Source organism: Catharus ustulatus, chromosome 5 (genome assembly GCF_009819885.2).
Source record: "Catharus ustulatus isolate bCatUst1 chromosome 5, bCatUst1.pri.v2, whole genome shotgun sequence".
NCBI lineage: Eukaryota > Metazoa > Chordata > Aves > Passeriformes > Turdidae > Catharus > Catharus ustulatus.
In genome coordinates, this window is record NC_046225.1 from 29,844,383 (window position 1) to 29,858,391 (window position 14,009).

At 40.6% G+C, this 14,009-nt stretch overlaps 1 protein-coding gene across 9 annotated transcripts in view; it reads left to right on the top strand.

Moving 5' to 3' along the window:
* Positions 1-14,009, top strand: part of TMEM131L (transmembrane 131 like) — a 90,589-nt gene that overhangs the window by 40,781 nt on the left and 35,799 nt on the right. For 8 of the 9 annotated variants that reach the window (XM_033059542.1, XM_033059543.1, XM_033059550.2 and 5 more), the window contains 8 exons: positions 894-1,017; positions 2,019-2,135; positions 5,212-5,322; positions 7,663-7,740; positions 10,102-10,255; positions 12,286-12,344; positions 12,702-12,810; positions 13,765-13,867. In XM_033059542.1, coding sequence (XP_032915433.1) covers positions 894-1,017; positions 2,019-2,135; positions 5,212-5,322; positions 7,663-7,740; positions 10,102-10,255; positions 12,286-12,344; positions 12,702-12,810; positions 13,765-13,867 — 855 coding nt within the window. Of the gene's footprint in view, positions 1-893; positions 1,018-1,074; positions 1,918-2,018; positions 2,136-5,211; positions 5,323-7,662; positions 7,741-10,101; positions 10,256-12,285; positions 12,345-12,701; positions 12,811-13,764; positions 13,868-14,009 lie in introns of those variants that run through there. The other variant, XM_033059549.2, reaches the window with a different exon arrangement.

A 14,009-nucleotide genomic window follows, 5' to 3' on the forward strand; every position in this document is an offset into this window, starting at 1 on the left:
ATCTTACATTATTGTTATTTTGCTTGATAATGAAGTGTGGAGGAGCAGCTATACTGGGCTCCATTTAGGTAAAAAGCATTAGCTGGGATCATGCCATCATCTGAAAAAGAGAGAAATAGTAAGTAACTGCCACAGAGCTGGAAGTGCATTTCTTGCCTGCAATGTTTTGTAAGTTAAAATCAACATAGTTCTGAGGAGGAGGAAAAACTGATAGGGAACATAATGCATTCTGGGTGCACATTTCAGGTGATTCTACATGGATGTCTGCATGCTGGTTGCTCTTTTTTTGAAAGATTGCCTTTCTAGTGGAGGAAGAGCTTGTTGTTTCCTTTAAATTCTGATAACAAAATCCAGAGAGTCCCAAGCAAAACATACTGATAGAATAAATGAGCTTTTTCTTAGTTGTCTTTTAAGAAAACTTTAAAAATTGTTTTTAAGTGAAATCAACCTTTGATCTGTCAGTAACCAAAAAGAAACACAGTCTCCTTGTGAGTTAAAGGAGTATTTCAGAGGATGCATTGGAGGAATGTCTAAGACGTTGGGGTTTAGGATGTACTAGCTAAAGCAAAAGCCTCAAGAGAGTCATTGCTTTGGCTGACAAAACAAGACTTTAAGCCTTTTTATACAAAATGTTGTGCTTTGTAAGGGTTCTTGTTTTAACTTCTACTTACTCCAACATGATTTGGCTAAATGTGCCTCTCACATCATAGTGTTACTTATTTGCCTTTGTATACTAAAGGCAAAATTTGTTTGATGTATTTCCAAAGGTTAATTACAACTAGGTAATTGTTACAGATCAACAGGTTTTAGGGTGATTTGTGTTGCTTCTTTTGTGCATTGCCTGTCCTTATAAAGTGAATAATTTATTTCTCTTTTTTTTTCCCCTGCTTTAGGTTACTGGGGTTACCCAGAGCTAAAATGCTGCATGTCTACAACCCTAGTAGAGATAGAGATGTTGTAGTCAATTCAGTGTTTACAGCTACAAGACAGTTTCATGTGTCTCCTGCTTGTAACCGGGTGAGTGTTGATGTACTTTTGGAAACTATGTAATGGCTTTGTGCTTTTTTGTGGGACCTCCAACTCTTTTTGTGTTTTACTAGTGTTTTTTTGGTTCACTTCTTCTTTTACTACTTTTGCAGATGCTATCCGAAACTTACAGTAGGAAATGTGTTTGACAGTAACAGAAGAAAAGAATTTTTCAGTGTTAGAGAGGCTGTTTAAATCTCATTCTCATTATGCAGTAATCCACATGCATGGGAATGTTCTACAGCCATGAATTTTCTGTCTTTTGAATGGTCTTCCATATTTGTCAGAAAAACCTGCTGCAGTGAAATGTTTTATGTATTTTTGTATTGCAGTTATGGGCATAATTGCCTTAATGATCTAACACCGTTATTTTAACTCTGATTTTTTTAACAATGTATAACAGTATAACGCATGTTAAGAATTAATTGATGTGATCTCAGTTGGCTGAAGCCCAGGTTTTATCCTCCACTGATGTACAAAGGGGTTTTATTATGTTTTCGTATGAATTTTACTTTTACTGTAGCTGAATGGGTATTACTGTGCAGACATAAATGTCGTTATTCTTTCAACCAGACTATCTAGTTACTAAGAGCATTGCCTAAGTTCAGCTTGGCTGATTTGCCTGTGTATCACAGGGGCACTGATTCACTTTGCAATAGCCATCTCTCTCTTTGTGGGGAAGTGTTTCTGTTTAGTCACAGGCTGTTGGTGCTGCATGGTTAAGATCTTATGCAAAAAGAAGCCTTGAGCGGTGTGGCCCCATGCTGGCTGAGAAACTCCAGCCATAACTTGGCAAGCTGATGTGTGATCTCAGTTCTTTGTACTAAGTGTTGAGAGTTGTGCACAGATGAAACTTCTCAGTGCTGAGGTTCTGCTTGGTGGGATTTACAGGTAGGGATGTACATGTGGAAGTGTCCTTTGGGCTCTGTGACTGAGTTCTGAGTGTGTGATTACTGGCACCAAGCAAGCAAGTTTCTTTGTGAACTCTGCAGGTGATTCCAACGATGGGAAAGATGTGTTTCAGAGTACTCTTCCTGCCCACAGAAGAAGGCAGTATTGAAAGCTCATTATTTATAAATACCTCTTCTCATGGAGTACTTTCATATCAGGTAACTGCTCTTAGTTTTCCTATCAGGGAACTACTCTTATTTTTAGCTTGAGTTTTGGATTTACTTATGTTTTAAAAATTGATTTTCATAATTTTAGAAACTTCAAAAGTTCACTGAATTCCTGATACAAATCAGGTGGGGTAATGTTACCCATTCGTCCCTTTTACTAGATTGTGCTAGTGTCATGATCACATATATGTCTATGATTAAAATTATTGCTGTTAGTGGGGCTAGCTGTGGTAGTAAAACCAAATGTATTTGTATATGTGTACTTAAAAGATCATGGTCTAATTAGTTTCATATATTAGTGTATTAGTGTAGTCTAAACTGCACTGTGCTGGAATGCATTTGTTGGGAAAAATCCACTAGGAAATATTTTTAGGTGGTTTTCATCTACTCTGCAGGATTTTATGTAAACACATTAGGGATGTAGCCCAGGGTGAGAGGTTTAGGCCCTTAAACATAAAAGTTGAAATAATGGTTGTGCCTTAAAGCTGCCTGTTTTCTGACTAACTGGTGAAGGTTTTAAAAATTTTTGTAAGGGACACTATATGCTCAAAATTTTTGGCTTTTATTAATTTGATGAAGAGAAATCTTAACTATGAATTTTAAAAGTGATTTAAAAAGAGTGACAGTTGTAATCAATCATCAAACTATTTCATTCCTATACTTTGATCTTCTGCTGAAAAACAAAGCTGCTTAAGTAAAAGCTTAGGTAACAATTTAAATACAGTAATTTCACGAATACAAGCCGCACCAATTTGACTAAGATTTTGCTCCTAAACTGGAAGTGCGGCTAATAATCAGGAGCGGCTAATATGTGAATAATTTTCTGACATTTACAACCTCAGAAGTGCCTGCCAGAGTGCCGACCCGAGCAGCTGCAAAGTCGGCATTTTGCGATTGTTACAAATCGCTACTCTGTTGCACCGCGGGTGGAGCCTGGCTGCCTGCAGGCAGCACAGGGGGCGGGGAGAGAGGAGGGAGAGCTCTTTCCTTCCCTCCTCTGCCACAGCCCGGGGAAGAGACGGGGGGGCCCCGCGCTGCCATTACCGCGGCCCGGGGAGGAGAGGGGGGACCCGGGCCACCACTGCCGCGGCCCGGGGAGGAGGGGAGGGACCCGGGCCGCCCCTCCCGTGGCCCGGGGAGGAGAGGGGGGACCCAGGCGGCCACTGCCATGGCTCTGGGAGGCGGCGGGGCACCTGCACCGCCATTGCCGCGGCCCGGGGAGGAGCGGGGGGACCCGGGCCGCCCCTACCGCGGCCCGGGAAGGAGGGGGGGGACCCGGACCGCCATTGCCGCGGCTCGGGGAGGCGGCGGGAGACCCGGGCTGCCATTGCCGCGGCTCGTGGAGGCAGCGGGGGACCCGGGCCGCCACTGCCGCGGCTCTGGGAGGCGGCGGGGGGCTCCATCCCCGCCCACTGCCGCCGCCGCGGGAGTGGGGGGGGCTCCGTCCCTGCCTGCCACCACAGGGCAGCGCCGGGCCATGGTGACCGAGCCCAGTGGCAGCGGCGGCTGGCCCCCTGCGGCCCCGCCGAGCGGCAGCGCCAGGCTGGGCTACCTGGCCCCGTCAGCAGCCCCTAGTGGGCTGAGCCTGCACAGCCCGAGCCGAGCCAGTAAACCCCGCCCTGCCGCCATTCTGTTACTGTTTGGCAACTTTGTTGCACGCGGGTCCTCGCTGCGAACGACAGAGCAGCTTATACTCGGGTGTGGCTTATTTATGGACAAAAAACAAAATATTTGCCAACACCCAGAGATGCGGCTTATACTCAGTGCGGCTTGTATTCGTGAATTTACTGTACATGGGATTTTAATGCAAATGTTGCATCTATCTAGTATTTATTAGAGGTAAAGCCACATTTGGCAGGAACATTTCGTCAAGGATGATGAAAAAGTGCATTATAGAGTGATCGACTTTTTCTTTATGACATCTCCCCCCTCCCTGCGCTCTTCATTTATTGCCTTATCAGCGCAGCCTTTTATCAACAAATTGCAGGGAAGCAGTTGTCAGTGCCTCTTCAAAAGTTGTGTTGGGCTGCTGCAAAAATCAGTAGCAGACTGGTTTTCATGGGCATTTTCACCAGCCACCTGAGACAGAGGAAGTAGCTGTCCATGTTTTCAGCTCACATTAGGTTTAGGAGTTTCAAAAGGAGGCATGACTTGAGTGTTTAGTGCACAGTTACAGTGCTCTTGAGAGCCCCAAAGCCTTGAAACATCTGATGTTTCTATGCATTTATGGAAGAGTATGTACAGAAGAATCACCCAAAAGGAGACAAGGTACCACTGTATTAAAATGTACTTTATAAATACCCACATTAAAAAAAAAAAGGCATATTCCCTTTTTTCTGGTATTTTCTATCTGTAGTCAGAGATCTTCAGTGAAGACAGAACACATTTTGTTATCCTCTTAATTAAAAATATGTATAGATTTTTTCTATTAAAAACAATAAATCTTTGCACACAAGTGAAAAGCCCAAAGTAATTTTAGTTAGCCTCTAATGATCCCCTGCCTCCTTGATCCATCCTGGCTCCACACCCCCCAGTTATTTTGCATCTCATTGTCATAAACTAATCTTGGTGGAGCAAAATATAAATGCAGTAGAACCATCCAAATTATGAATGTTATAGTGTTCTGAAAACTGCAGTCTTTAAAAATCAAAATAATGAGAAAATATTTTACTCAATTTCTAAGAGAGAGCCATTGAATTCAATATTCAGTGGGACTAGTAACAAAGTTTTCTCAGAAATTACTACACTCCCAAATGGTGATACGTGTATTGTAATCACCTGGAGAATAGTAGGAGAATGTAGATTATTTTTGAGATAACCTGATGCTCTACTGGTGAGTTCTTTGTTTTGTCTTTGTAATAGCCTGAATGAGGGACGATTCTCAAGTGTTATTTACGTCTATGATAACTTTCTGCATTGGAACTTTATATTTATTGTCTTAAAAGAATTTAATGTGAAAAACGAATCTGTTTTTTGGAAGATTGTTGTTATTAGCAATATAATTTTGGAAGTTGCTGTTGTAACTGAAATTCTAGATGTTGATGGGATGACTTTTTTTTAATATCAGGTTTTTGGAACAGGAACTGTGATGTCTTCTCCAGAAGAACCTAAAGTGCAGCTAGCAAATGCCTACTTACTACTTCCACACATTCAGAACATCCAGGCATCACACACACTGGTACAGTATACATTTCAAAGGGAGAAATCTATGTCTATTTAACCACAAAATATTTTTGACTTCAGGTTGTTGGGATGCAAGGAACATTAGCAAAAAAATCCAAGTACCAGAGACTGCAGAAGAGAGATTGCAAGATAGAGGGTTACTGTGATCAGCTGCTTTTATAAGACATTGGCATTTAAACTATTCACACTTGTTCTTCTTTGTGCCCCTGTGGTGAGGTGCTCTCTAAATTGTGCTGGCAAAACTATTTGTGAGGCTCTCCTCCGATTGAACTGGAGAATTGGCCTGCTCTAAACAAAAAAAATAAACTTTATACCATAAAACTGAGAAGGGCGGAAGCTGTGTTGGTTTTATTTTGTTTTTTTACTTCTAGCCATGCAAGTTTACAGCAGGGCTGCATCAACAGCCACGTTAAAAAGCATGGCATGCTGCATGGATGAAAATGGGAGGTGTGAGTCAGGCTGCAGCATCCCCTCCTGCACCTGTCAGTGCTGAAGATACTTTAAGCTTTGCTTACTTCATCTTCACAAAGAACTCTGGAGAACACAGCAAGCTGAATTTATAAGGTGTAAATATTTGAGTTAAGGAAGTTTAATGATTTCTGTCATTTGGTTGCAGTTGCAGATAATTTCATAGTCTTCCAGTCCATACAGAACCTCTCTGTGAATAACTGATTTGAAAAATTGAACTTTCAGATTTCCTGTTGTATTATACACAAACATTGTTTTTCCAAAAGCATACTTAGAATACCTTGGCATGTAACAAAATTTAATACATGATCTAAACGTAAGTTGTGTTAGTTGCCTTTGTGATACCTTCTGTTCTATGTGAGAAAAACTACCAACTATACAAAAGGGTTGTATTTTTCAGTCTGCTATGCATATGTTAGATCAATCTTACCTCTATCTAATGTTAATGCACAATTTCCTTCTCTCCCTTTCTTTTCCTCCATAGTAGTCTCTTCCCTGTAGTCACATGGTTCCACTTGGTTGTGGACATACAAAGACAGACTCTTGGAAAGGAAGCAAAAATCTTCAGGTTTTGTAGTTTTTCTGCTCTCAAATTTGATATGGACAAAAACATCTGTAAAAAAATAAAGGACTGAAGGGGTTTGAGTCCCCCAGGAAGCTGTGTTGGGGTCAGTGTTTGCGTGCCGCTAACCACCTTTGCAGGGGCTACATCGCCCTCTTGTGTGAAGCCTCGCTCATTTTGATCTGAAATCCTGTTGAATCGGGAATGCCAATATTGGCTTCCTTTTGGCAGTGCTTTTATAAAACTAGACCCCATGAAATGCTACACACGTGCTAAATCTCTCTACTCACGTGCCCCTGCCTGTCTCCGTTTTCTTGTCCTAAAAAGATATGAAATAGGGAGCTAGATACCTTCAAAAGTTTTACTTTTCAGCATCAAATTATTGAAATTGTTTAAAGTCAGTTTCATCAACACCTTCAAAAACCTGAACCTGCAGATACCCTACTCAGGTGTTTCAGTATTGCAAGTGAAACAGAGGGTGGGGGTTCCAGATCAGCCTCAAAATTGGCATGAAATTTGACTGTAAGAAAGGCACTGACAAAGTGTCCGGTCTACCATTCCGATTCTGGCTTTTTTTTTGTTGGTTTGATTTTGTTAGTTTGTTTTTGTTTTTAAAATTTAATTCAGAATTGAGATACACTGACTGTGTAATTTGTGCCCGTAATTTGGCAGTGCAGATTTCCAGATGGCTTTCAGGAACTATACTTGGCTTTGTCGGATTTATGAGTGCTTTGCATGCTGGCGCAGTCAGTGTCATCTTTTCCTTTTCCTTTCCCTTTTCATTTTCCTCTTTCATTTTCCCTTTCCCATTCTAGTCATTAAAAAGGCAAAACAAGTATTTTCTGTCTGTCCGTTTTGGCATGAAGCCTATGTATCAGACCATGTCCAAGAAGCATTATGTTTTTGGCCTAGATACTGTATTTCAATATCCAATCAGCAAAGAAAATACACAGAAAACAAGGAAATAAGCTTTTATATTGCACACAAAGGGCCTGTTGAATACCATTTTTTTTGGCATTAAAAAATTTGTAAGAGTTCTCATGCTGATAAGGTATAAGTATTTAATAATCATATGTAGTAATAGTTTGATAAGTAGGTAGATATTGATGGAGTCCTGAAATTTGGAGATTGATTAGTGGACTACTGTACAGAGTAATTGTATTAATTTTTAAATTTCCTTACATTGCTGTGTTATGTATATGAGGAAGTAGTCCTATTAACTTTATAAATTAGGGTATGTGAATTGGATTTATGTAACATTTGAAGCAATGTGTTTGATATTTTCTTCACTTTTCTTTCTTACAGACAGAAACTGTGAATGCCAGTATATTACAGGTTCATCTTGAATGCTGTTTACCTAATGACACATATCAGCTAGTTAAGGTATGTTTTATTATTATTTTATATCTTTATAAGTCTTATTTTAAACCAAGCTTAGAGGGACACTTTCCACAGCTGTAGAAGTTTTAGCAAAGATGCAGTTTTCAGTGTCTAGTTTAGAGGGGAATTGTGCTTTTATAAAACTGTATACTCTGACATAGATTAAATGTCAGACAAAGCACACTAAAATCTTAAGGTGAGAAAGAGATGAAAATAGATAACACCCCATAAATCTCCCAAAAAACCAAAACCAGTCCAACAGGCTAAGCATTCTGATGTGTAGCTGTTGTACTACTGGTGTGGGGCACAAAATTGGTTAGATTACTGTAATTTCTTCTCTCCAGAAACCTTTCACAAATGTCTGGTTTGCAGTTAGAAGTGATCAGTGAGCTGAGAGGCTGAAGCCTGGGCTGTTTCTCAGGGAGTGTGAAGGCGGCTGTGGTGCTGGACAGAGCTGAGGAGGGGCAAGGGTGTTAGCAGAGATGTTCCTGCAAAAGCACTGAGCCTTCAAGACAGTAGGTTATCCCCTTGTCCTAGGCTATGCCTTCTGAGTCCTCTTCCCATTTCTTCTCAAGTGTCCTTACACAGTGGGTGGGTGCTGCTCAGTGATCACTGAGTGATCACACTCAGTGATTAGCCATGGGTGTGGAGCTGGGTCAGACACAGACCTGTGCTGTGGTGGCAGCACCTCTTTCCCCAGGAATTATGAGGCCCAGGCTCCTTAGCTGTATTTCTGTACAGAGTACATGTTGCAGATGGCAGCATTCCTGTGCTGCTTCGTTTCCCCGTTGGGTTCTTGCAGTGCACAATGCGTTGAAATGCTTGAGGTGCACATGAATATTGGAGGCTGCATGGAGTGTGGCTGTCTGCCCTTTGGTCTGAGCTTCTCAGGGCATGCCATGCTTGTGCTCCAGTCTCCATGGCAGCCTCCTCTCTTAAATGACAATGGCATTGAATAAGGGCTAACAAATCCTTAGTTATGACCATATAGCATTTCAAGTGACAGCCATTTCAAATGTTGAGGGTCTTTTTGATGCTGTGTGAGCTATGAGACAGCATTCCATCCTCAGGCACTTCCTCACTCCTGCTGTACTTGCTTGTGTCACTTAAGACACTGAGAGTACTTCACGTGCTAGTCTTCTCATCCTCCATCCTGAGCAAATTAGTCCTGGTAGGGCATCAGAGCCTGAATTTGGTGACCTTTGTGGTTTGATGCAGGACTAATTTATGTTATTCATTGTTGATTGTTTAGTTCTATTTTGTTTTGTTTGCTTTCATTTTTTTTGCAAAATGATGTGTCTTTGTAGTTACTATGACTTAGCTGTGTTAACAGCAGCCACTACTTAGAGGTGGAAATAAGATCCTATTTGTATTTTTCTGAAGTATTCTAGTCAGACAGCAGTGTCTTTTATTAAGAATTGTACGTGTATGTTTGCTTTTTAAAAATTACTCCAGTGAGAAATGGAGACAAAACCACAGGATTTGGAAAAATTAACTATAAACAGACCAGTGAACATGAACTATCTTCCTACCATTAAGACACATGTATCAGTCTGTTTATGGCACATTTTGTTGAAGGCAGAGGATTTAACAAAGGAAACTGTTTTATAGTCCCTGAGGTGAGATTGACTAAGACAGTTCATAAATTTTGCATTCTCTCAAGATTCAGTGTCTTTTTTAGTTGTTTTTGTCTTTGCTTTTGCTGTGCTCTCTGCACCTGCACTGTGTTTGGTTTCTGCTGAGATTTTAGCGAAGGTCCTAATTACAGTAATTTCACGACTATAAGGCACACCCTTTTGACTAAAATTTTGATGGAAACCCATAAGGGCACCTTATAATCCAGTGCACCTTATATATGGGCAAAGTTCGGAAATTTGCCAACCCGGAAGTGTGAGCCACGAGCCGCGGGGGGAACCGGCAGGGCCACGGCCAGTGGGTGCAGGCGGGGCCGCAGTGCTGCAGCCAACGGTTGCAGGAGGGGCTGCAGGGCCGCGGCAACCAAGTGCAGGCAGAGCCACAGTGCCACAGCCACCGGGTGCAGGTGGGGCTGCAGCTGACAGCCACTCTGGGGGAGCCGGCGGCAGATCCTCACTGCAAAAAAAAAAAGTGCGCCTTATAGTCTAGTGTGCCTTATATGTGGGCAAACGTTTGAAAATTTGCCGACATCCAGAAGTGCACCTTATAATCCAGTGCACCTTATAGTCGTGAAATTACTGTACTTCTGTTTTGCCAGCACTTTGGTTCTGGAAACCTTGTGTCTTAGATAGTACCTTTGATTAATTTCTCAAAGTTCCGTAGTGTAAAGAATTTTTTCTGTTGTGTCCCCCATCACACACACACCCCTATCCCTTTGTCTTGCTCCAGAGTTGCTGTTTTATGTCTGATGACCCAACACTGCTAGAAATGAGCTTAACAGTAAGAGTGGAAAATGTCCAGCAAGATTTTGTGGAGCGCAGACAATACTTACTGGAGAATCTTTTTATAGTTTATGTAGCAATGGAAAGAACAAAGACCTCAGGTAAGTCCTAAATCTACCTGTTAAGTGTAATTCAGTTTGGTTTTATACATAATTTGTAATTTTGTGTCCTAAATTAAATTGAATTCAGTGACAGCTTGATTTCACAAGTAAGGGAAGCCAATTAAGTTCAGTTAAACACAGCTTGCAGAGAATTTGTGTCAGGCAGAGTTATCATGAAGAGTTTTCTTCATAAATGTAACAATTGTAAAGTTGTAAACTACATCTCTTTCATTCTTTAGTCCCCCATGCTTATGCATCCGCCTAAATAGTATGGAAAGATGACATGGTCCTTTGAATTCTCCACCTGCATTTCTGGTTTCCCATTAATTAAATTGACCATAATAGGATTGTGAAGGCAGAGTGGTTTATACAGTACTTGAGGTAGTGGCTATTGTGAAAAGTCGGGTAATAAGGTAATATAGATGTGCATACCATTTGTTCTGGTAAGCTAGAGTTCCACAGGCAAAACAATGAACTCCTTGCAGTTTCTTTATGCTGCAAATCCTCCAAATCCAGGGGATTTAAAATTATTTATAGAGTCTTGCAGTCTATTAAAATAGCTTTTTTTAGACATTTCTGCCTATTTTCCTTTCTGATTGAAGAAGAAACTGCTTAAAAATCAAGATTAAAATAGTATTTTTAACATTTTTGTTGAAAAGGAACATGATCTTTTTATCTTTTGAGAATTGCATTTCAAAATCTTGTCACAAAACAATAGATTCAATATACACAAAACAAAATCTACAATATGTACTGTTTCCCTTGTGCCTGCTTTGTGATATGATATTTCATAGACTTGAAACTGAAGTACCCACTGTAAACATAGTCTCCCTGCCAGTGAGATGCCAGGGCTTTGTTATGCTGAGTTGTGGATGTATATTTATTCGGATGCTGGTAGAAAATTGTTCCCATCTGTTCTGTCAAGGGTGCTCACTGTTAACACTTTCGATGCTTAAAGTACTAGAAATATCTTTTAGGGCTCTTCTCTGTTAAATATAGTGCAATTATAAGTCCTGCCTTTTGAATTAGCTGTTGGTGGGTAGTTAGCACCTAGAGTGGGGCAGCAGGTAGGCAGTGTCTGCACAGGGGAACTAACCAGCTGGAAAGGCTGAAGAGGAGTATGTGCTGTAAATAGCTGTGGGGTCTGTGGAGCTCATAATCAATACCTTGAACCCTCTTTTGGAAGTTGGCACTTGCAGTCTTGCTTTCAAGCAGCTGAGCAAAGCACGCACATTATTAGAAATTGTGGCTGGTCGGGTGAGATAACATGCTTTCAAGCCAGCCTGCGTATACTGATTTAATACAAGCATAAGCAAAGTCGAAAACTCAAGTTATCTTCCTTGTGGAAGGACTGTAATATGGTTGTCTCTTCTGGTCTTCTACATTTTCCTGCTGTCCTGTGGATGGGAACATAGCTTTGCCAGTGACCAAGGGTAGTTTCCCAACATAGCTGTACTATCTTACCAGCAGGTGAAAGCTGTGTTATCCCTGTCTGCTGTTGCTTTAGGCAACCAGGTGATAGAACCATTCCTGATTTGAGCCCAAAGTGCTGAATCTGGCTTCGTATTACTTCCTGGGAATGCTTGCATTTTAAAGCAGGCGAACCAGGATATTGTTCAGCTGTGTGTGGTACAGAACAGTTTTTACTGGACTCTCTCCTGCTATTGGTAGACTGACCCTTAGAAAGTCACTTCATCATCATCTGTTCTTCTTCCCTTCAGCTGATAACTCCTGTCTCCCTGCCCCTAGGTGGGGGGAGTTGTGTTTGATCTAAGATTTAGGGGATGATGAGGATTCTCTATTGAAGCTTGCCTGCATGTTTGTGGCTAAAAATCTTGTTAAGTGGATTTTTACTCCTCTCTCAAATGTTTACCAGCTCAAGATGCTAATAGTTCCTCCTTTTTAGAAGGATATCGAGCCACACAAAGATTTTAAAATTTAAATTGGGACTGCTTCTCCTAGGAGTGTCTGACAAAAACAAGTGTTTCTGTTCTTGGTGAACTTACCCTCATGTTTATTCTTTTGGACAGGTCATTCATCAGTAGATGTGTATATCATGCATTCTGGAAACAACCTTGTGCATATTCAGGTAATCATGGGCTTCAGTAAGTCATAAGTTAGGGTGGTGAATTTGATTAGGGAATTAGTTTTCTCTAATAGCAGATTGATTTTGCTGGTGGCAAATGTCACACTTCTAAGTTTTTAAAGTGTGTCCAAATGTCTAATAGATATTTGAGATATAGATACGTTGTAGTTCAGTGATGGAATTCTTTTTTAAGACATAAAAGCTGTTAACTTGAATAAAAATTCATGTGTTGATTTAGAAGATACGAGAAAATGGCAGATGGTGGCATGCAAATTTGACGAGAAGATAGACTAATACAAGAGTTGCAACACTAATAATGGTAGTACTGCTATAAAAATCATTTGTCTTGTCTTCATGCAGGAAATACGGCAGTTGTCACAAAAAGACGCATCAACTGTGGAGTTTGAGCCAGTACTGCTATCCTCATCATCTACTAACTTCACAAAAGTTACTTCTATTTCTTGTAAAGGTACAGGTTGCACAGATTTAGAGATAATATGATTAAATAGGATTTGATTGCTGATAAAAAGATAGGGTGTTTTTCAGCAGAGACGCTGAAAGATCTCAAAATCAACTTGTTTAGACTTTATTGAGAAAGAGGATGAATTATTTTTGCTAATAATTCCACCCTTTTTGTGCATATATCCTCTGATGCTGGTTGAAAGCTCTAAGCTGTACATGCTTGTAAAAGGGGAAAAAACAGTTGCTAAAATGTTAGCTGATTTTCCAATAAGCATAATTATTGAATATGCTTTTTCAACTTCCTTTGATATTTTATGGGTTTTTTTCTGTTTTGAATGTTTTCTAAAAGGCTGTTGTGCTTGGGTGGTCATTTTCTATGACATTTCTTGGTAGGACCATTGAAGAAGTTTACCTGAAACCAGACATGTTTGTGGAAGAGCAGAGATCGGCATTTAAGCATTCCTGACTCCAACCCATTTCCTATTGTGACCACTAGACTGCAGCATATAGACTTTAAGCATTAATGAAAACAGCCTGCTTTTATAATGATACTGAGACATGTTTTTCTTAGGGAAAGCATGGATAGATAAGAAAGAAGGGACTGTTAAGTGATTCTCTTTTTCAGAGCAGTTTTTCATTTGTTAAAAGGAGGCAGTGTGCTCTGATTAGTAAGAATGCTGTGCCAATAACACATGGTTAAAATTGGTCAGGTTACTCTTCACAGCCCTGTTGTGTGTGTATTTTTTGAAGGCGTTTAGCATTCATGAATACTTCTTAAGGCAAGGTTTGAAACCTCTGAAAAGATTGAGTCTTAGGAACCAAAGAGTTAGATCCTTTGCTCACCTGTGTAAGGATTGCACTAGCAAAGGTTCCCCTTTTTAGTGTTCTTGCAAGTCTTCACATGAAAGTCATTTTGGATATGCTTCTGGCTGATGTATTCTGTATGTCTGCTCTTTCCCAGCTGCATCCTGTGACAGTGAAAGTCTTTATTCTGAGAACAACAAGAACAGTCTTCTGAAAGGCACTACACTGAAAACCTGTTTTTTTTGTCCTGTGATGGAAGGGTAGGTTGTTAGTGAGTTTTTGTTTGTTAATGTTCACTGATACCATAATGAAAATACTGTACCTTACTTTTAAGAGATGAAATTAGCTTCCTTTGTCTCTCTATGATTCCAAGGTCGGTGAAGAAGCTTCTTCCTATTGTTG